Here is a 23,761-nt window from a genome sequence, read left to right as displayed (position 1 = left end):
CTGCACACCCACCAGCAGTGACTGAGAGTTCCTGTGGCTCCAGGTCCTCGCCAGCATTTGTTGCTGTTGGTGTTCGGATTGTGATGAGTCTAGTAGGAGTGTACTTATATCTCACTGTTGATTTGATTTGCATTTTCCTGATGATATATGACAAGGAGCATCTTTTCATGTGCTTATTTGCATCTCTGTGTCTTCTTTGGTGAGGTGTATGTTAAGGCCTTTGGCCCATTTTTTAATTGGTTGTTTTCTTATTGTTGAATTTTTTAAGAATTCTTTGCATATTTTGGGTAATAGTCTTTTCTCAGAAATATCTTCTGCTAACATTTTCTCCCAGTCTGTAACTTATCTCATTCTCTTGACACTGTCTTTCACAGAGCAGAAATTTTTCATTTTAATGCAGTTCATCTTACTGATGCTTTCTTTCATGGATCATACCTTTTGTACTATATCTGAAAAGTCGTTGCCAAACAGTGGGACAGCTAGATTTTGTCCTGTGTTATCTTCTAGGAGTTCTGTAGTTTTGAGTTAATTTCTGTTAAGGCTGTGAGGTCTGCGTCTGCGTCATTCTTTTGCATGTGGATGTCCTATTATTGCAGCTCCGTTTGTTGAAAAGACCGTCTTTCCTCCATTGTGTGACCTTTGCTTCTTTGTCAAAGGTCACTTGAATGTGTTTATTTCGGGTCTCTTTCTGGGCTCTCTCTGTTCCATGGGTCTGTGTGTCCTTCCACCAGTGCCACACTTTCTTGGTCACTGAAACTTTGTGGTAAGTTTTGAAATCCGCAAGTGTGAGTCCTCTTACTTTGTACTTTTTAAAGTTATTGTGTTTTCTCTATGTCCTTTGCATTTCCACATGAAATTTAGGATCAGCTTATCTATTTCTGCAAAAAAGGCAGCTGGTATTTGAACAGGGATTGTATTGAGTGTGTAGGTCAACCTGGGGTTGTTGCCATGTTAACCGTGCTGTTTTCCGATCCATGAACATGGGATGTCTTTCCATTATTTAGATGTTTAATTTCTTTGAACACTGTTTTATAGTTTTTGGAGTAGAAGTTTTGAATTTTCTTTGTTAAATTTATTCCTATTCAGTTGTAGGTAGAGTTGATTTTTAAGTTATTTTCATATTATTCATTGCTAGTGTATAGAAATAAAAATAGTTGAATGTTGATCTTGTACTATGTCGCCTTGCCAAACTTGTTTATTAGCTCGAATAGTACTTTTAATAGATTTAAAAGTTTTTCTAGAACAGGATGCCATCTTCAAACCATTTTGTTGAAGATTATTATATGTAGGTTTTATATGTGTAAAAGGTGATTTATGGAAGTGCCCTTCCCTCCAGGCCTGAGTAGTACAAAGTCTGCAGCTCCTAGGATTTCGGGCATGTCGAAAAGCACCCGGTCCAGCAAGCTGAGTCCTCAGCTACGGTGCCCAGTCTCAGAGTCCACCCGCTTTTCATGCTGTTTTCCATCACTGCTGTCCTGAGACAGGGTCCTGGCCGTATAGTCTCTGTTGTCCGGCATCCCCATTTAAACATGGGCTCTGGGATCCTGGGTGGTCTGACCTCTGCCTCCCTCTGAGAACCGTCCTTCGTGCTCTTCTTGTTGGAAGGGCACTGGCAGCCCAGGTTTCTGTGCCCGGGCGCCTTGGTTCCTGGACCGTCTCTGCCGGTCACCACCTGATGGCGCCTCACTGGTACTCTGGACCAGGTTTGTTTCTTTTTGTCATGGTCTCTCATATGCGTGTTACATACAATTTACTCCCACTTGGCTCACTTCTCTGGTAAATTTTCATTTTTAGCTTACGTGAGTAATACCTATTCACCCACTGGTTTGGAAGCTCACGAACGCTTGGGCCATGCTTTTGTTCACCGTGCTGTTAGCACCTGCACTGTCTGGCATGTCATCAGAAGTGCTTAACAAACATGCATTATTTCACTAATGAGGCTCGGAGGCTCGGAAGGATTACTTCAGGTATGGACGTTTGTTTGTGCTACTGATACTGCTTATCCATAGTTCGCCTGGCGTCCATAAATGCCTGCGAGTCTGGCAGAGCTCATCATAAAGGACAGTGTCATTTTGTGATCAGAACATGCGCCAAGTGTGTTTGGCATGCCGCCTTCGTAATGCATCCTTCTTCAGTTGGGTTACACTGCCCTTTATTGTTACTCTGTTTTTGTGGATCTAATTTGGTTTTGGTAAAAAAAAAAAACAAAAATTAACTCAGTCTCTTGAAGAAAGCTAACTGGATCATAAAATAGTAATTGCCTTCACCTAAGTGAAGATTTCCAGTAAAGCCAGCATTACTGTTTGGAGGTAGGGCTTGGGAAGACATCCAGGTAAGGTCAGTTCTCCTTTGTTTCCCAGGACTTCTGCTTACTAAGTGCTATCTGTAAGGCTGGGCTCAGGGCATTTGTGTTACCCTGGAAGAGGCATAGCAGCTTCCCTTGGTTCGGAAACTTTGTTTTTTCTAATGAGGTGGCATAAAAAGAATAGGGGAAGATGGAGAAATTATTTGTTACTTGTGTAAAATGTCCATTGTGGCTATAAGCCTACATTGTAAAGTGCTTCCTATAAGGAGAGGTGATGGAAAATTTCAGACTCTGCATATTTGCTTGAGGATAATTTGTAGCTATTGTGTGGCTCATTTCTGTCTTTTTACTGTCGGTTACCAGCACAGAGTGGTACCCTGACTGAAGGTGTTAGTGGAGGAAGAGGAGCTTGTTGCATATGTAAGAACACCTGTACTTCCAAAGATGATGTTTCCCTTTGTGCGAAGAGTTGTGTACTTGTGATACTATGGTTCGTGTTCCAGACCTCACAACTTGTTTGAGACAGACTTGGTGTGGCTTAGCTGGTGCAGTCAGTAGCAGCCTGCGGCCGAGCCCTGCTCTCCTGGCTCTCAGCCTGGGTGTGTAGTGTCTCAATCTCTCTCTCTCTCTCTCTCTCTCTCTCTCTCTCAGCCTGGTGTGTGTGTGTGTGTGTGTGTGTGTGTGTGTGTGTGTGTGGCTTGTCTTTGGTACAGTGACAGAAAATCGCCATCTGTAATGTTTTTGAATTTGGTGCAAATGTGTGAAGGTAAAGTAAGATTAGATGTGTATGGACGACAAGTTTTGAAATAGACATGGATTATTAAAAGGCAGAAAGCAGCTCTCTATGGCTGTCTTGTTGATTGAGTTTTATTTTATTTGGTTGCAAGTGAATTATTCTGATATAATATATAAATTACCTGAGTTCAGTATTCATTTTAGAAAAATGTAAAGCCATAGCCCAAGAAAATTCTTGATTTAAAATCTGATTTGAATTTTGATAAATGACAGCTATTTAACTAGTTTTGATCTGTTGTGACTCATACGTGTCCTAAAATCTGACAAACATATAATACGTATAATAAATGATTAATTAGTAAGTAATTACTTCACTTTAGACTTCTCTTATTGGTGACATATTTGGATAAAAAAGATAAAATTACAACGTCCAGATATTGTGACATGTGAAAGTAATAATAATGAAACTTTTGAAAACTTTGAAAAAGAAACTATTGTTTTATTTAAAACTTGTTTTTAAAAGAAACTTGGCTTTATTCAAACTCTAAATCATTTTTTAAAATATTGTCTTAAAAATAGAAGTGTTAGATTCCTGAGTTGTAGTGATAGTCTTTTTGTTTTGTTTTTCAAGTATTCTACATTAAGAATGCTCTGGGCGGGTGGGTGTGGGGGGATGCTGAGTGGTATTTTGGGCTCTCTTACACACACACAAATAGTCAATTAATTGGTAACACCACCTGAAAATTTGAATTACCCTAATTCTTTTCGTTATTTTGAATGTATAGCTATGGTCCAGATCTGTATGTGAGTATTCTGTTCACGGTGTGACTTTCTTCTAACTAGTTTTTAACATTGAAAAGTAATACATGCACATTCATAATGACAACATTTCGGTAACAGAAGCCTCTTCCTAGTCTTTTGTTCAAAGGCAACCTCCACAGTCTCGCTGTGTAATCTGCTAACTAGACATGTCTTATTGGAATAGCACTGTTCTTGGTCTGTTCCGTTCATTATTATACTCTTCTTTTTGTTGTTTTTATGTTTAAGTTTTTATTAAAATGCTTTTGGGATATTTACATGTTCTTTTAGTAGAGAGATATTTGTAATCAAGTTATATGGTTGCATCTCATACGAACTAGTGTCTATGTGCATTTTTATTATGAAAAACTGGTATTGGTGGTTCTCATGCTAGGCTGACTGGTAAAGGGAAGGTAAGTCTGCGGAGTTGCAGATGAATTCTTCACAAACAGTCTTCATGAGCTTTCTTGAGAGAAGGCAAACATTGTGTCCAGATGAAAATCCCTTGCAGGTTTCGGTTGGAAATCAAAACCACATGAAGAGGCATGGGGTTCAATCGGGGTATTACGTGGTATCCTGTACGTGAGTGAGGGTTGGGCACTAACAGCCTGAGACCACCGAGGTGCCCAGTGAGAACACAACCACTTCTGGAGCTCACGCACACTGACAACAAAGCTCAGTATTCACCGATTTCTTTCCTCTTTCTACTCCTAAGTTCAGGCTCCCTTTCCTTTGGCCTTAGACTCTTTCCCTGCACCTCCACGAGGGGGCAGACCAGGCCCGGGAAAGGGAAACCTAGGTGAACCTGATCTGAGCCTCACTTTCATTCATCCATCACGTGGACTGGCTTTTCAGAAACCAGCGAGCCCACTTCTCTTCTAAAACAACTGGCAGTGCCTCTCCCTGCTCTTCAGACACAGAATAAAGTTAGATATTTAAAAAGGGGGTTAAGCACCAACCTTTAAACACTGGTTTCCAAAGCAATGTCACAGCCTTTCACTTTCTCTGTTAATGATTTGGCCTTTAATGGAAATACAGCATGTGAACTTAATACTATCTAGGTTTTACAAGCTGTAGTTTTGGATCCTTGTTACTCAGTTTCTCTTGGAGTGAGGGGATGTAGCCTGGCGCTTGGCTGTGTTTCGGCCGGGCTTTTGGTAACCACTGGGAGAGCGCAGTTCCTGTCTGGATGCCCCAGAGCTTCCCCAGTTCATAAAGACCCCAGTTATTATGTCAGTGTTTCTGCGTGATCTGTGCTCTTAATTGCCGGCAAATGTGTGGCAGGGACAGTACCCTGTGAGAAGCGTGTTTGCTGTGGAACACCTGAGCACCACGAAAGTGGACTTTTAGTCTGCGGGAATTTTAAATGAGCACCCATAGACTTTTATGTAAACCGATCATTTCTATGCGTGGAATTGGTCTTTGGTGACTGCTCTGTGGGCGTTTTTCTTTTTTAGTGTGATACACATTTGCTCTTGAATATATATCTTTTGGGAAAATGCCATTTTTTAATTAGACTGTATGAGACTCACGTTTTGTATATGTGGTTTTAGCTGTTGTATAGGGGAGAAATGATGGAATACTCTTGCAGAAACTTGATTTTTCTTTTTTTTTGTACCTGTATATATTTTGGCAATCTGTTTTGCATTAGTGTTTTTCCTTCTGTTGCCAGCGTTAAGATCTCTGATCACCCAGGTTTCTAGAGTCCTGCAGCAAGCCATATCATTGTGATGAAACTGTTATCTTACATTCCTGTAGCATTCTTTTTCTCAGCACTTAATGCCTTTTATTCCTTCGCTTCACGCATGAATTATGTAGCATATGTGAAGAGGCTTAAACTGTTTCCATTCCATTCTTTCGGATGGCTCCTGTTATATTTAGGGTATACTTACACTTTAGCCACAGTAAGAATGTTATTGTTGTTGACCTTGACACCAGATCACTGGGCAGACATTATATAGCCATGTTTGAATCCTCACAAAATGTGCTGCTGAAGCCGACGGAGTCCTGGCGGGAGACCCTTCTGGACAGGAGAGTCATGGAGCTTTTCTTCACAGTGAGTGTCGCCTTCCTCTCTGGTGGGAGGGCCTGGAAGGCCCGGGAAGGGGCGCGTGCTTTCGTGGTTTTCTTAGTAAAAGTGGACAGATGGCCTGTCTTCCTCTAAAGCCTTCTCTTCTGATCAATGTTTGTGCTTAAACAAATTATATAGAAATGTTTTGTTAATTTATAAAAAACATAAAATTATGAAGGACTTAATATCCTAGAGCTGAAGTTCTCCAACTTTGTGTTCTCAGGACCCCTTTACACTCTTAAAAATTATTGGGGACCCCAAGAGCTTTTGTTCATGGGGGTTATGGCTGTTAATATTTGCCATATTAAAAATTCAAACTGAGAACCTAGAAAGTAACTTATTTATTCTTTTAAAAATAGCAGCACCAAACTATGACATATTAACATAACTAACATTATAATGAACAAATAGCTATATTTTTGAAAACAGAAAAAGCAGTGGAGCGAGGAGAGTGGCGTTGTACATTTTGTGGCACTCTAACATCAGGCCTCGTAGCAGGCAGCCAACCTCATGTGCTGCTGCGTTCGGCCAGCTGCGGTACACACATATACACACCCCGTAGCCTTGGGCACCCCTGCACACGTGTGTGACAGTAAGAAGGGAGAAGGCAAAGACTAGCTTAGTGTTATCTGGAAAAGTTTTGCCTCTAGAGACAGCCTGGCCAGGCCCTAGGAACCTTTAGGGACCCCTGGACCACACTTTGAGAACTGCCATTCTCTAGGTAACTGGAACAGGTTATTTTCATCGTCGGGTGTGTACTGTACATAAGGGTTTTTCTGTGGATGTGTCCAGACTGAGCATTACCTTCATTTTTTTCTTCAAATCAGAGAAATGGTGACTAAACACACTGTTTAGTATCAGAGAGGTAATTGTAATGAAATTGAAAAATTCTGTTCTGCCTCATCTGGCCGACATTGTTTTGCTATGTGTCCAAGTTCAGGTGTCTGTGCTACTCACTGGGTGAAAGCAGACCCCGCTCCAGCAGTGTGTGAGAAGGTGGGGAACAAGCCGGTGGTGTTGGAGACAGCTGTCCAGACGGACGAGGCAGCTGCGCCTGTCAGCTGGGACTGCCACATGCAAATAGCTTTGGATTTGAAAGTGAACCCCTTTCACTTTGTTATTTTAACAGTTTTGTGTTTGTGGCCTGTGACTTTCATTGAAGCAGTTTATAAGCAATTTTAAGTTTATTTGTTACAACAATGCCAGTCACTAATCTTATTTCATTCTGTTTATTTGTTAAATTTATTTCCAGTTAAATGAATTTGTTACCTAATGTCCAGCAGTTTTCCACGTGTGGTAACTGTTTCTCCAGATTTGAGTAGATAAGCTTGAGTACACCACTGCGTGGACTGAAGGCTTGAAATATGCTGACACATCTGAACTTAGGAATGCTTCGGGTTGCGTTCTGCCCAGACTTCTCACTGTCTCCCTCTTCCATAAGGAAAAACCAGTCTCATTAGTGTTTCCTCCTACCTGTCGACAGAGTGTTCTTCCTCTCCTTTATGGTCCCTGTTTCTCCACTGTTGGCATAAATAGTCGTGTTCCTGTGTCAGTGCTCAACTGTGCCGAGTGCGTGTGCTTTCCGTGAGCTGTATCGCCACAGAGGAGCGCGGGCGCCGCCCTGCACCGATGGCCCCAGCTCTGTATTCAGCGCGCGCGCTGCTCAGAGCCGCGAGCCTGCAATCCCGGCGCTTACGGGGGTTTCACTGGGAAGGCCGCGGACAGCTCTGATTCAGCATGGCCTAAGAGCCATCACCTCCCTGCTGCCCTCTCCCCTCATCTTCATCCTTGTCCTGCCTCCCCACCTGCCTCCCCAGGTGGCCACCAGGTCGGCCTTTGCCCACCTCTCTGCCTCTTTCCCTATTCAGGGGATCAGTTCAATTTTTAATTTATGTGGTACAATTCACATATGGTCTAACTCCTTTGTAATTCTGACATTGGAAGAAGGGCAGGAATCTACTATACCATAAGAATTAATCATTGATTTATCATGAATTTTATGTGGCTCATATTTCAGAGAACAAATTAAATTTGAACAGTACAGGCAGGCCCAGAGCACAGTTTTTTATTTTTATTTTATTACATAATCAATGTTAGTTACTTAATTGAAAGAATTCTGTCTTTTGATTTATTACTCCTAGACCAGAACCAAACAACCATATGTTTTTGTGGGCAGCGAAGAAACCTTCTGTTGTCCTAGATTGCATCGCTTCCATTGGTAGAATGCATCCATGGGTGGCGTGCTTAAATGCTGATTAAAGGGCACAATGACAAATTTAGTCCTCGTTTTTGGAAAAGGAACTTCAAAATGAGTTGTGTTCAGCAGTTCATGGATTAGACAATGTGGACATAGGAATTTGTGTATTGTCCTTTAAATTTACTACATCTGACTTAAAATATAGTAGAATGTATTTTGCAAACCATTTGTGTGTTAGACCAGGGATTGGCAGGCTGTCTCTGTAAAGGCCAGGCAGTAAACGTTAGGCAGTGCAGTCTCGTCTTCCCCGAGGCTCTCCTTAAGCTCTGCCGTGTACACCCCCTCTGTCGGCCGCTCCCAGTCAGACTTGATCAACTGCTGTAAAAAGGCAGATACTTTTCACATGGCTTGAAACTGTCTTTGATTTTTCCCCCCAGCCATATAAATATGTAAAAACCATTCTGCAGGCCATACAAAACAGACGGGAGGCCTCTGTGGCTCGTGGGCCATGGTTTGCCAACCTGTTCTAGATCAAAGAGGGTGACATATTTTAAGCATGTCAGTAGATCAGTTAACTTGTGACTTTTTTTTTTCCTTTTATTAAAGTTTATTGGGGTGACAACTGTTAGTAAAGTTACACAGATTTCAGCTGTATAATTCTGTATTACATCGTCTCTATATTCCATTATGTGTTCACCACCCAAAGTCAGTTCTCCTTCCATCACCATATATTTGATCCCCCTTTACCCTCATCTACCACCCCTTTCGCCCCTTACCCTCTGGTAGCCACTAAACTATTGTCTGTGTCTATGAAGTTTTGTTTCTCATTTGTTTGTCTTGTTCTAACTTGGTGACTTTTTAGTATTTTAAATTTCTTAGAACGTTAAGAAGTGAAGGGATTGAAGATCAGTGGAATCAGTTGGTGAATAGGATTTATGGGTGTCCGTTCACTGTCTCAGCACTGTAGCAGTGACACCCTAAAAGACACATTCTACCATCAAGTAATTTATTAGTTGTTTGCAGAGTCAAAGTGAACGTAACCTGAAACAAATAGAGAATAAATATTTAAAATTGTGTGACATTCAGAAAGCAGAGAGATTTGTGTAGGAAAAGAAGAGCTAAAGAAGTCAAATGCTTGTGGTAGTAGAAAATGGTCACAGTAAACGCTGTAGAATTATTTAACTAAGATAAATAATTACCTATAATTTTTTTACTATTTCCTCTGGCTGTTTTCATTATGTCAGATCACAGAAATGAAGTCTGTAAAACTCGAGACTCTCAATGACACTGTAAGGCTCGGGGCGGTACTGTGGGGGCACCTCCTTCCTACAGAGCACTGTCAGACAGGTGTTTCCCATCAGTAGTGCACCAGTGAAGTAAAATCTACATGTGGTTTAAAGTGCATTTAAGTACAATTTTTATTTGACAAATGTCAGCATTGATTAATAACAATGTGGGATACGCTGAGACTCAGACAAACCGTAGGCGTCTCAGTTACCGAGAGAGGTGCCTGTACGGTGGTGGGTGAGCGTGGAGGCACTGAGCCCTTCTTGATTTTCTCCATGTGCAACTGTTTCCTTCCAGCAAGGCCGCATCTGCATGCTCCTGAGGGACTCGCCTGCTAACTTTAGCCAGGAGCTGCAGCGAGGCATAGCTAGCATAGTGCGGATGACTGTCGTCGTTGCTGTTTTTAGAAGAGGCAGTATGTCTGACTGGCTGGCATCTGTTTCTCTCTTTGTCATAACATGCTGGAGACAGTTCAGTTTTCAAAATGTAGGTAGTGCTCAGTTAAAAATCAATTGATATGTTTAAAATCATGGCCTACCATGTAAAGTGGACTGAGGGACAATTTTCAAATTTAGTTTAATCCAGGAATTAATTTTCTAGAAACAACCAGTGAATTTTTCCTCTTACCTCATTCGGCATTATAGACACGTGACCCTTACAAAAGGAGAATTTATATTTATGGATTAGTGATTCTTTCTCACAGGTACACCGAAAAATCCGAGAAGATTCGGACATGGCCCAGGACTCGCTGCAGTGCCTCGCCCAGCTGGCTTGTCTGCATGGGCCCGTCTTCCCCGATGAGGGGGCGCAGGTCGACTACCTGGCACACTTCATCGAGGGGCTCCTGAGCACCATTAACGGGTAGGCACTGGAGAGGGCATGTCCAGGTTTTCCTTCCTGTTTAACAATGGAGGGAAAGAAGTGAGTGGGGCTGCTTTCCTTGCCTATATTTTGAAGTGTAATTATATGGGTAACTTGAAACTAAGACGGAGACATGTCTTTGAAAATGAATGAATAGGTTGTCATTTTCGTGTGTTTGGAGATGAGTCATTGTAACTTGTCTTCCACTACCACCTCGTAACACTCGTTACCTGATTTGTAGAATTGAAATAGAAGATTCTGAAGCGGTGGGGATCTCCAGCATTATCAGCAACCTGATAACTGTGTTCCCTCGAACCGTCTTAACCGCCATTCCCAGTGAGCTGTTCTCGTCCTTCGTGAACTGCCTCACACACCTCACTTGTTCCTTCGGGCGGAGTGCTGCGCTGGAGGAAGTGGTGAGTGACTGTTCTGAAGCCAGTGGTGTCCGCAGGTCACCGCGGACCTCTGCCTCGGGCTCTCACGCAGGGAGTAACTTTAAGTGAGTGCTTGCAGTGGTCACACTGCGTTTTTGTTTGTGTGAATTACTTGGCAACCTGTGTTGGGAAACATGGCTTTTAAAAATTTGTGGATTAAAATCACTGTAGTAGATTAAATTTATTGGTCTCAAGTTTTTAATTTCAAGATTAGTACCTAAATGCAGGAAATGGAATGAAACATTTACATTAACAATTATGTTGAAAGCCCATTTTAATGCTTGAAGGGTGCTGCTAACTTTGTGGTGTGGCTGTGATTATGTATAAATATATGTTTTTTGAGATTTTTCTACATTTTGGACTTACCTGGGAATTATGTAAATAAATGTGGTTCAAGTAGTTGTAACCATGCTTATTTTGATTAGACTGTGCTCTTTAAATTTTTTTGGTGCTGTGGTTTAATAGTATATCTCGGTAGAATTTAATCTACATTAAAGTTAAGACCAATAATAGTACTGAAGATATTTTGGCAGATTTTCAGTTTCAAATGTATATTTTCCAAATTTTATATTTAATTTAGGAAGCGTACTGAAAGCCCTTGACAACGCAGCTCTGTTTGTAATAGCTCTGTGAATAACTGCATTAATCATGGGAAGTAATTGGTTACTTTCCTACCAAGTAGTTACTAAATTGTGGAACTAACTTTTCTCTATGAATCAAAATGTGGATCGTTTGCAAAGATTGTAAGGGTAAGAAGAATATAGATATCTGTTAGAATTTCCTGCTAAATCTTCACTGAGTTGTGGTGTTGGGAGCGTGGCCATGTGTTTGTGAGTTTTGCGTGCCCCTTTGGAGGGCTTCCGAGGGCAGCAAGCTCGGGAGTGGCTGTGTGTGTGGACAGGCACTGGAGTGCTTTCACGAGGACGGAGTCAGGTGACGCAGATACGAGTTCGGTGGAAACAATGGAGGTAGTGGAAGAAGGGAAGCTTAAAGGCGTCATATGTGAGAGTTGAATTTCTCCGGGGGAAAAATTATGTTCTAAGCATGGAAATACAGGAAATTTTCAGTATTTAAGCTTTGTTGAAACCCCTTTGAGATGATCACAAATCCTGAGTCCGTCAAGTCTCATGTAACACGATCTCGTTGTACTTGGTTCTCCTTCTGAGTTTGTGTGCTCTCTCTTCTAAGCCGGGTGGATTAAATAGCACGTCAGTCTCCTGTTTAGAAACACAGCTACCTTTTGGTTTCTGTTTGTGGGTTAAAGATGTTCCTAAACATTTTACAGAAGAATTGCTGAAAGATGTATAACATTCTTGGTTCGAAGAGTGTAAGATTAGAGTTTATTTATTTTGACGAGGAGACTGACAGCTTGGCAAACACATTTTCTCTAAAGGGCCGACACAGAAATACAGGAATCCAGAAAGCTGGACCTTGTCAGAGAAGCCTTCTTGTCTCGTGAGGAGGCGTGCTCTGGTCATGGCGTACCCGAAAGGTTTCACTGAAGAAAAGTATTGTTTCTTTCCATTAGTTAATTTCTTTTACTTGATCTATTTACGATATTTAAAAAATGTTTTAACAATAATTGGTTACCTGTTGAACAAGGCAGAGGGAAAAGACTTGTGTAAAGCTTTGCATGACTCGCAGTTGCCAATGGGTGAGGTTTGGTGAAATGGAGGGCTAAGAGGGAGCCTCTGCACCATGAACTGCCACGAGACTGAAGGACACCTTGTCTCCCCCTAGTCATCTCAGCCTCCTGTGGTTTTTACTGGATCTCGGTGTTCTGGGGGTGTGGGGCGGAGGCCTGGGACCTGCAGCCAACCAGAGTACACAGATAGATGGAGCCAAACCTGAGTGGACTCTGGGGCCCAGGGCACGCCATCTGTAGTCCCCGAGTCCTCATGATTGTGGTGCTAACACATAATACACAGTTGTTGAACTGAGGTGGAAAAATATATAAAGAAATTATCTTTGAAGTTAAAATCGAAAAGTTGAGGGCTATAAAAAAGGTCAGCGTAGAACAGAATGATGATGAACTTTGGAGGGAGACAGCATAGTCACAAGCCAAGTAACCCCAACTGCCAGGACCTGGGCAGTCACTAACTTCTGGGAGCGTGTTACCTTGTCGGTGTAGTTAGGAGAGTCATTTCTTCTGATGGATTAACTGTATGCAAGTGCCTGTACAGTGTGCCCAATTAAATGGAGAATAATAATAACTCTGTATTATGTGTACTGTCTTACCAAGTAAGACCAACTCTTGAGTTTTGTTTTGTGCAAACCAATAATTTTAATACTAGTTTTCTTTATCATTCTAATTTTATGAAACATTTACTGTTTTTCTGTTTGTTTGTTTTTTCACTATTGAAGGAGTTTCTTTTCCCAATAGGAAAACAGATTCAGCATGTGCACTTGTTTTATTGTGATACTATTTTTCAGAACTGTATTTAGGAACACATATAGATTGTCTCCCTTTTTAGAAATGCATGTGCTGAGGGTGATTATGTTGCTTTAGCAAGAAAAAAAGGCATCTTGATGGGAAGAGAGCTTCTTGATGCTCATGCGTGTCCATTGAATGTGTCCTGGCTTGGTGGCCCCAACCTGTGTGTGAAGAGACCCTCACCTTGCAGTAAACTTCAAAAGAGTGGTCCCAGCCTGCAGCCATGTTGTTCCTGACTGTTAAAATTCCTTGCTATTACTTATTACTTGAGGCTTGCGAAAGCAAATAATTTTTTCACTGCACCCCAGAAATCAGAGTCTTGTCTGTCGCCGGACTGAAGAGGTGAGAATGATCGTACAAATGAAAATACTGCCTTAAAGTCCTAACAAAGTAATTGTTCCTATTATTATTTCAAGTATATATAAAATGTTTATACTATGAACACATGCATTTGAATTGATTCGGTGAAACTTTAAGAGAATAGGACTTGACAGTGCTTCTTGGTTTCCTTGTCAGTAGAGAATTTTAAGTTCAGCCCACAGTAGCTTCATCAGACAGAAGCCATGTAATGTATTGAGTTAATGGAACAGAGCAGCCACCGCTCAGCTTCAACGTGGAAGTTTGTGCGTGCGTGAGTGTGCCCCGTTGCGCGTGGGTGTGCATGGCTGTGTAAGGGAGGTGGCGGCTGATAAGCTTTATAAAGGAAGAACTTGATATTTAGTTTTATAGTACTTTGTAGCCCAGTCTCAAGACCAGCAGGAGAAGATGGTGAAAAAGAAACTCGATGAAGTTGTTAGAAGTTCATTACTGAGTATAACGCAGGAAAATCATTTTGCAGTTTGGTGGGTGATGGGTCCATTTCAAGTTGAGCGTTCTTAATGGGAAGCCACCCAACGCTCCAGTAGCCGGCAAAGAAGAAATGGGTGGCCCTGGAGAGTAGATGGTGGTCCAGCCCCGCTGTGGGCCTCATTCCCTCACCTTGAAAGGTCAGAGCATTAAGTGAGGTGCACGAGTATTTTTACGCCTCGCACATAAGCATGGACTTCTTTTTCCTGCTAACAGTAGCTTTAGCTTTGGTAGGATATTTGGAAGAAAAGTGCAGAATTTGATCCGTGCCGACTTGTCTACGAGTCGGCTCTGATTTTTCAATCTCCTGTGCCAGTCCTAGCATAGAAGCAGGGCTTATGTTGCCCAGAATTCTGGCACGTGAGACACAGTGTAGTGGAGTCAGAGTAACGCTCACGTACTGTCATAACCCTTGTTCTGTGTGGTATCCTTCATATTGTTTATAAGAACAACCTTAGAAACAACCAGATCTAATGGGCCCGGAGTTCAAACGAAATGCGGGATTTGAGGTGGGGGAAAGGGGTTGCCTTTCTACCTGTGTAAACGGGGCGCGTCCCTGAGATGTCAGCTCCATGGGAGTGCCACTGGATTGATTCACTTCCATAAACACTCACTGAACACCCACTGTGTGTGAGGCACATTCTTCAGTGTTAAGAATTTGGAAATTCATATGCATTTCCAAAAGCAAAAAAGTATGTTAATCTAGGAGTGTACCATTAACAAGTTTCTGTCAATCACACTTGGACTCTCGGTGTTCGGTGGAGTAGGTTTTTGCATGCTCTATCTATAGGACTCGCCTAACAGCTGCCCTGCGTGTGCACTGCGGCAGTTCCTCAGGGGTACTGTCGGCACAGGTACTCTGAAGGGAAGTAAAAGGAACACGAGAATGAATTATTTTATATTGCGCCTGACATTCAAGTCTTCTAAATTCTTACTTTTTTTTAAATGGGGAGTTCATAAAGTTTTATATGTGATATTTCTGTGGTTTTTCTCTATTTATATTTGAATTGATACAGCCCCAGGGAAAGAGTCTGAATGCTTACTGCAGATGAGTGCCAGTGAACACTGAGACAGCTCTTCTGGTCTTGTCGCCTTGTCCTGTCTTGTGAACGTTTTGTGCTGAGCAGGACACGTGTTATTCGATCTGTCATTGGGCTTGGGGGTTGTGCCAGTGCCCGTAAATTATCACCTGGCTGTGAAATGTTTCATTCTTATAAAGTAAAAATGTTACATAAAATTAATAACTGTGTATAACTATCTAGATTAAGAAATAGTATATTGAAGGGTGGCCAGTTAGCTCAGTTGATTAGAGCGTGGTGCTGGTATCACCAAGGTTGCTGGTTTGATCCCCGTATGGGCCACTGTGAGCTGCGACCTCCTTAAAAAAAAAAAAAAAGAAAGAAAGAAAAGAAATAGTATATTGATAGAACCTATTCTTCCCTTACATTCACCTGGAATTTTTCCCCCCTTCTGTTACTGCAAGCACGGTTTTTGTCACATTATTAAAGTTATTTCTGTCATACGGTTTTTTCATCGTGTTTTGCAAATGAACGCTGCGAGTGAACTTTCTACCAGTGTTCTTGGCACTTCTTTTCCAGCCGCTATGATGTGTGATTTGTTTTCATCCCCAAATCCTTGGAAGAGCTGTGCAGTATGTCAGCACAGCTGGAAACATGGAACGAACACAGAGGAGGTCTTGGAATTTCTTAAAGGTTATTCCTTAGAATAAACTTTTCCAAGTGAGAATTAATCACCCACTCCCATCTCACTGCATTTTTTATGTCCATGAATCATAGGCTTTTTAAAAGTAGCTCATGTAACGTATGTTTATATATGAAGATAATACTGATGGTCAAAGAAAGAGTTTTCCAACTTCACGGAAAAATTTGGAGTTGTTGTGTGGTTACTTGCTGTGTGTAGAAGAAACTGCTGTGGTGGGATCCTATACCACACGAGTAGGAATCGAGTGCCGTGGGGAGAGACGGTGGGAGCAAGACTGTGCTGCTGTGCTGCGCGAGCTTTGTGTCTGTGCACCACTTACCTGGTGCCGTCTACAGAATCTGACGTTAGGTACACACACACACACACACACACACACACACAATATTTTTGAGAGCAGTTTGAGATTCACAGCAAAGTGAAATCTTTGAGTGGAAACACAGAGTTCCCTTACATCTGCCCCCCCAGCACACATACACAGCCCCCCACTAGGACCTCCCCCTTCAGATACTATATTTAGTACAATTGATGAACCAGCATCTATATATCCATGTCATTCCGAGTCCATAGGCTACATCAGGTCCGCTCTGGGTGTCGTGCATTCTGTGGGTCTGGACAATGCATAACGACACATATCTCTGTTACAGTGTCACACAGAGTAGCTCGCTGCCCCGACTGTCCTCTGCGCTCCACCCAGTCATGCCTCCCCCGCCCCCCTTACAACCACAGACCTTTTTAGTGTCTCCGTACTTTTGCCTTTTCCAGAAGGTCATACAGTTGGAATCATACAGTAGTGTTAGATTTTAATTTCTGAAGTTTAATTCAGTGTCAAAAAGGGAATTAGATTTCCATAATGAAACTTGTCTTTCCAAAGCTTCCTTTGGCAGCTTCGGCCTGAAATCACCGTGTTTTGCCGTGTGTAATGCCCACCTTTTTGCCCAAATTGGTGAGGGAAAAAGAAGGGTGCGCATTATACATGGGCAGTACTAATTCTGTCTCTGTATAAATGTTTTTAATTCTTCTGTTTATGCTTATGAGTTAACAGTTAACTCTAGCAATCAATAATGATGTCCGTATGCAAAATAATACCTTGGAATACGATAATCAGTTTGCTTGAATTTACGACAAACTTGCAACGACGATGAGTTCTTGACTTTCTGTGATGCATAAATATTGTCAATTTATTACCGGTACATAAAATTCCTTGCACCTTGTATCTGTTCTTGTGTTTTATAATTGTTACGTAAACTTTCTTGTACCATAATATGTTAAAAAAAAAAGTGCTCAAATTCCTTTATAATACATACAAAAAATAAGTACCTAAATGTAAACAAATAAAAATTTGAATTAAAAAATTAAATCAAAAGAGTTTTTTCCCTGAAAGTTTGGGCCAAAAACGTGGGTGCTCATTATACATGGCAAAATAGAGGACCCGCTGTTTTTCGGATCCACATAGTTAACACAGAGGCGGGCTTCTTCCTGTGGCTTATGAGCACATTCACTCCTGCTCCTTCCGAGTTAATTATGGGCGGGTGCTGAGATGTAAGTGTTCTGCTTGCTTCTCACCCTCCAGTGCCCACGCGGAGTAAAGTGGGGTCAAGTAGTCTGACGCGCTCTAAGCCCCTCTGCAAAGCCGTGCTGGCAGCAGGCCTGACCGCACTGGGCGTGAGCACATGCTGCCAGCTCGGCCTCTCCGTCATCGCTGTGCACGTGCTCTGGCTGGGTTCCTGGGCCTTGGCCAGAGCAGCCATGGAGCGGGGCCAAGGTTTCATGAAAAAGCACTCGGTCAGGTTTCAGGCCTCCGCGATGACACTGAAAGATCTAGTTGCCAATTGTCATCAACCAAATCTCTCATACTTTGCCTGATGAGTTACTTGTGTGGGTGTCCAAAAGGAGGCAGAAGGTTCTTGAGGAGTTTTTCGTTCCTATTTTATTTACATCGCCATCCAGTGAATGGGGGCTCTTGCAGTCTTCTGGGATCTGCTGTTTCGTTTAATTTCAGGGCTTTCTAAAGGATTGGTGAACGCTCTGTCGATCATAGAAAGGCTACTGAGAGTTTCACTTTTTTTTTGAACTTTTCCGTGTGTGAATAAGTGAAATCCGACAGTGTTCATTATACACTCGTGGGTACTAAAGAACACGAAGGGGGCCCTGATGAACTGTCCTACAAAGGATGTTTCTCCCAGGTCGCCCCGAGATATGTTGGCAGCCTATTTATTTTGGCAAAATAGACTGTGAAGACTTAACAAATGACATCTGCAGAGCACGTGCTTTGTTAGTATGTAAACAGGCTACAGATGTTTCTATTGGAAGAAACTCTTACTCGTCTCCGTACTGCAGTGCTTAGCTCTTAGCATTCAGTGATGTTTATTTGTTGAAGGAGTAAAACCACCTTCTGCTGCTGCTGCTAATAACAAATTGAGCAGCATGTTTGATGGTTTTATGATGCCTGTAGTGCATCATATTTGATAAGAGACCACCAGTGAAACAGGTGTGCTGCTCTGACACACAGTGAACCCACGACCTGCCATAGCAGTGTCGCCAGTGCTCCCCCCGTTGCTCCCAGTCTCCATCCTCGTGGCTTTTGCCAAACACGTGCTATAAACATGGCTTGAGTGTGCTTTCCCAAGCACGGTGCCTTGACCGTCTTCATATATGTAAGTGCATAACTCCATGGTTAAAACACTTGTGGAATGCTCGTTCCGTCCAGTGCCCATTTTCCTTTCAGGTTATTTTCTTACCGATTGGTAGAAATTATATACTCTGTACAATAATTTTTTATTGGTTATTGGTGTTGCGAATCTATTCTCCCAGTTTTGTGGCTCCTCTTTTCACTTTATGGTCTCTCTCTCTGTCTCTCTCACTATTAATTTGGAATCATTTTAGATCTACAGAAAAGTTCCAAAGATAGTACAGTTTCCATATACCTTTCATCTGGCTTCCTCTAATAGTGTGTTTCCCCAAAAATAAGACCTAGCCGGACAATCAGCTCTAATGCGTCTTTTGGAGCAAAAATTAATATAAGACCCAGTCTTATGTTAGATGAGACCCTATACTGTAGTAAAATAAGACTGGGATAGTAAAATAAGACCCGGTCTTACATTATTTTTTGCTCCAAAAATGCATTAGAGCTGATTGTCCGGCTAGGTCTTATTTTCGGGGAAACACGGTACTACCATGTGATATAACCATGGTGTATTTGTCAAACCTAACAAATGAACAGCTTTACATTATAATGAAGTAAACTGCAGGCCTTATTTGGGCTTCATCAGCTTCCTCCACGTCCTTTTCCAGCCCAGGACCCAGTCCCAGGTACCATACTGCATTTAGACTTTACAGAATCTTGGCATGAATATGTTCTTCATCTTAGTTGGACTTACTGTCATTGCTTTTATGATTTACACTATTAGCTCCTTATTTCAGGTTCCTAGCCTTCCTGTGTTTACTTCTAAATGCTTTCAAAGTTTGCCTTTTATGACTTTGCCACCTTAGAATTTAATTTTGAATATGGTACCAAGATCTAATTTCATTGTTTTACATGTGGCTAACCGATTTTTCCAGCAACATTCATTCATGCATTCATTTACATCTATAATTCCTTTTTTTCTCAGTTATATTGAGAAATAATTGACATACACCATTGTGTAAGTTTAAGGCATAAAGCATGATGGTTTGACTTACATACACGAGTATTGTGAAATGATAACCGCGGTAGGTTTAATTAATATCCATTATCTCATACAGATACAATCAAAGGGAAAAAAAAAATTCTCCTTGTGATGGGAACTCTTAGGATCTACTCTGAACAACTTTCCTACATACCATACAGCAGTGTTAGCTGTAGTCATGTTGTGTGATGTGTGTACAGCCCCCGTCCTTATTATCTTAACTGGAAGTTTGTACCTCTGACCACCTTTTGCCTGTTCTCTCACACCCCTTTGCCTCTGGTGACCACGAATTCAAAAGTCTGATGATCTCTTTTTCTATGAATTTGGTGGTGGTGTTTTTTTTTTAAGATTTCACATGTAAGTGAGATCATATAGTATTTGTCTTTCTCTGATTTATTTCATGTAACATAATGCCTTCAAGATCTGTCCATGATATCGCAAATGGTAGAATTTCCTCATATTTTGATAGCTGAATAATATCCCATTTTGTGTGTGTGTGTGTGTGTGTGTGTGTGTGTGTGTGTGTGTGCTACATCTGCTTTATCCATTCACCTATTGATGGACACTTAGGTTATTTCCATATCTTGGCTGTTGTAAATAATGCTGCAGTGAACATGGGGATGCAGGTATCTTTTCAAGTTGTTTTTGTTTTCTTCAGATCATACCCACAAATGGAATTGCTGGATCATAGGTGGCTCTGTGTTTAATTTTTTGAGGAACCTCCACACTGTGTTACATTCCCACCAACAGTGCACGAGGGGTCCCTTTTCTCCAAGTCCTCACCAACACTTGTTGCTACATTGATGACAGCCATTCTGATAGATGTGAGATGATATCTCATTGTGGTTTTGATTTGTATTTCTCTGATGATTAGTGATGTTGAGCATATTTTCATGTACTTGTTGGCCATCTGTATCCTCTTGGACAAATGTCTGTTCAGGTCCTTTGCCCCTTTTCCTACATTTTAATTGGATTACCTTATTTGCTACTGAGTTGTATGAGTTCTTTATATACTTTGGATATTAACCCCTTGTCTGATGGATGGTTTGCACATGTTTTCTCCCATTCCATAGGTTGTCGTTTCACTTGGCTGCTGCTTTCTTTCGCTGCCAGCAACATTTATTGAATAGCCCTTCATTTCTCAATAATATGCAGGACTCTTGCTGTCATATATCTAGTTTTCACATATAAATGGATCTTTCCTGAACTCTTAATCACTTCCACTGGTCAATATGTCTATTTCTGCACCTATATTTACTTTGTTCTAAAGGGATATCTAGATATGTGATAAGACAAATATCCCCCCCCCGACCCCCCAATTCTTCAGAAGGGTCTTAGATGTATTTGCTTTTTATTCTTCCACATAAACATTCTGTTTGTCAATTTGGATTGTGGTTGGGATCATAGGGAAGCTTTGGTGAAGAATGGACTCACTACTATACCAACTCTATCCATAAATGTGCTATTTCTCTATATTAATTTAGGTCTAATTCATTGTCTTTCAATAAAGGAATAAGTTTAGTACTGTATATTTTTGTTGTTATTGTAAGTAGTATCTTTTTTAAACGTCATTTTTCAGATTGCTGCTGGCATAGAAAAATGTAGTTGGTGTTTGTATGTTGATCTGATACATATTAACCTTTCAAAATTATTATTGATTGTAATAATTTGACTTTAGAATCTTTTTAATCTCCTGTGGATAATTATATCATCTGCGAATAATGGCAATTTTGCTTCTTTTCAGTCTTCACAATTTTTATTTTTCTTATTGTACAGTGTTGAATGCTGATTGTGAAATATTTCATTCATACAACGTAAAATTAATTCAGACAGCACAAAAAGTTAAAATTCTCCAAAAATCCCATTACTTGTCACTTTTTTTGTCATCTCTTTATTCACACATAGAGCTATATAATACCTTTTTCCCCCAACTATGGACATTTTATACTTACTGGTTTTTTTGTTTTGTTTTGTTTTGAAAAAGCAAAAAATTAGCAGTAAACCAAATCACTTGTAGTTTTACCTTCTGAAACCTGTTCCTATTAATGTTTTGATGTATTTTTTTCCCAGATTTTAAGGCATACCAATTAGACTTAAATAAAAGCAAAGCCATTACTTTTTATTTATGTTGTATTTTCTGAAGTCATCAATTGTTGCTAGAAATCAGTTTTTAATGTAAAAGATTAGGGGAATGGTTCAATAAATTATCTGCACTTTTTAAATAATGCTGCAGCAAACATTCTTATAGATAAATCACCATGTGATTCCTGTTAGTAGATATTCTTAAGTTAGTTTCATTTTCAGTTAGCCCTTCGAATGGTGTTTTATTACATGTAAGGCCACTCTTCATAGCTGCTCTTCGTGAACCAGGCAGGTTTTAGAAGTGTGGGCATGTCCTAGAGAGAAAGAGGAAAGGTAATGAGTGTAGCAGTTGAAACTGAAACTGTTTAGGGATTATTTTATTTTTTCATAATCCTCTTTGTTTCATACAAGATTTCTGGTGACTTATAAAAACATTTAAAATGAAATAATTGTTTAAAACTTGGAAAAGAATCAGAATTAAATAAGAGTAGAAAGTCAAAACTAGAGAAAAAGAACAATCTTGGCATGCAAGCTATAAGCTTATCTGTCTAAAAGACTTTGTAAATTCACATTTGAAGGTCTTGGGGTGGGGTGGGAGATGCAGTTCCTTAAGAAGATCTGGTGCAAAAAGAGGGAGCACACCTGCTCCTCAGGAGTTTTTCCTTAGTAAGTAAAAATAAAACCAAAATAGAATGAAATAGAAAAAACAATCTGTTGCAAAGCTTCATGTAGGAGACAGAATGATAGGGAATCCTGACTCCCGTGAGGACAGATGCTGCTTGACCAGATTTCATTTGACTGTTCGTCACAATATTCTTGCCCCTGAGTATACCTCCAGGGGGGCTTGCTTTTGAATTTCTCTTTTGAACAGTTCTGTTTTAAACATTGATTTTTCATGACTTTTATTCTTTCTTGAAGACCTTAGAACAAAAAGAGTATTTACTATCTTGTTACCTGATGGATACATCAGACTCTTCTGTAAGTCTGAAATACATTATGGGCCTTGGAGATCTGATTTCTTCTGTATCTTGAAACGTTTTGCTATTTCATGACCTCATGAGATATTTCTCATCAAATCCCACGTGTAATAATAATTTTTAGAAAGGCTAGAATAATAAGAAAATGGAGGAATGATGGAATCACCTACAAGGATGACATAATAGTGAAATGCATCTTTACAAATAAACAGCTACTATTCATTATTTTTCAGCTTTCATGCACTTTCCAGTAGGGCACGATCTTTTAAGAAGCTATAAAAGAAATCTGGAGATACCATCTTTTAAGTCTTTTTCTTTTTTTTTTTAAGTTTCATTAGATACTGTTTGGAATTCAGAATTTTGCATTTTCTGCCCATAGTAATAAGAGAAGGAAATTGCCAGAATAAGACATTTCACAGTGAGAAAGCAAATTTGAAGGTGACTGTAAAGAGACAGCAGCACTCTACGCTTTAATACTGATGGTGAAATTGATAATATAAGTGAAATTGGAGACTGAGTTGTAGCTGACGATATCCTAGATAAATTTTCTCAAACAATACACAAGCAAACATTGTATTGCCAAAGACAAAGAGAAAATATGGCATTCTCATTGCCCGGGGAAACCTCAGCCAATATTTTGTGACAAGTTTGGACCATCATCACATTCTGCTAACAGATGTTGACAGTGTTCATCTTCTTTGATGTTCGTGCAACAAAGTCTACTTCATGTGGTTTGTAATTGCATTAATGCTGAAAGCAGTGTGTATATAGGTGGTTGGAAGGAAATAAATGATGTAGAAATGAAAAACTTGGTTGATGTGCTCGTTTTCATTGTTATTTATAAAGTAAGTGAGCATATTACTGCATTTATGGAGCCAAGAACATGGCTGTCCTTCAATAAAATCACGAGCCGTCGAAGTTTTCAAAGTGTAGTGAATTTCTGATACACGAGCAGGAAGAGCCGGCGTTAGTGAGTCGGAACCTGTTAGGGACCGATTGGGCAAGTACAGCCAGTGCTCCTCCTTCGCGAATTCCATATTTGCAAGTCCGCCCCTCACTGAAATCTATTTGTAACCCCATTATCAGCACTCGCGGCACATTGAGTCATTCCCGACAGGTGCCTGCAAAGTGTGACAACAATCTGCCTCTCCCTGCATGCTCATTTCCAGCTGAGGTCCAACAAGCAGACACACTGCCTTCGTACTGTAAACAGGCATCCCTTTCCCATCTCCACGGCGACCTTTTCTGCATTTTTGTGAAATGGGATATTCCAAACTTTTGTCACGGAATGCTAAAGTTGTTCTTGTGCAGTGACCGACTGGGTGACGTCGCTGTTTGAAATGCCCC

The 23,761-nt window shown here is 40.7% G+C and overlaps 1 protein-coding gene across 2 annotated transcripts in view; it reads left to right on the top strand.

Moving 5' to 3' along the window:
* The window catches only part of XPO4 (exportin 4), an 85,953-nt gene that overhangs the window by 40,262 nt on the left and 21,930 nt on the right, over positions 1-23,761 (top strand). For both annotated transcript variants that reach the window (XM_033104661.1, XM_033104662.1), the window contains 3 exons: positions 5,782-5,894; positions 10,097-10,254; positions 10,496-10,670. In XM_033104661.1, coding sequence (XP_032960552.1) covers positions 5,782-5,894; positions 10,097-10,254; positions 10,496-10,670 — 446 coding nt within the window. The remainder of the gene's footprint in view (positions 1-5,781; positions 5,895-10,096; positions 10,255-10,495; positions 10,671-23,761) is intronic.

The sequence above is a fragment of the Rhinolophus ferrumequinum genome, chromosome 4 (genome assembly GCF_004115265.2).
Source record: "Rhinolophus ferrumequinum isolate MPI-CBG mRhiFer1 chromosome 4, mRhiFer1_v1.p, whole genome shotgun sequence".
In the NCBI taxonomy this organism is placed as follows: domain Eukaryota; kingdom Metazoa; phylum Chordata; class Mammalia; order Chiroptera; family Rhinolophidae; genus Rhinolophus; species Rhinolophus ferrumequinum.
This window is presented reverse-complemented; position numbering and strand designations above follow the sequence as displayed.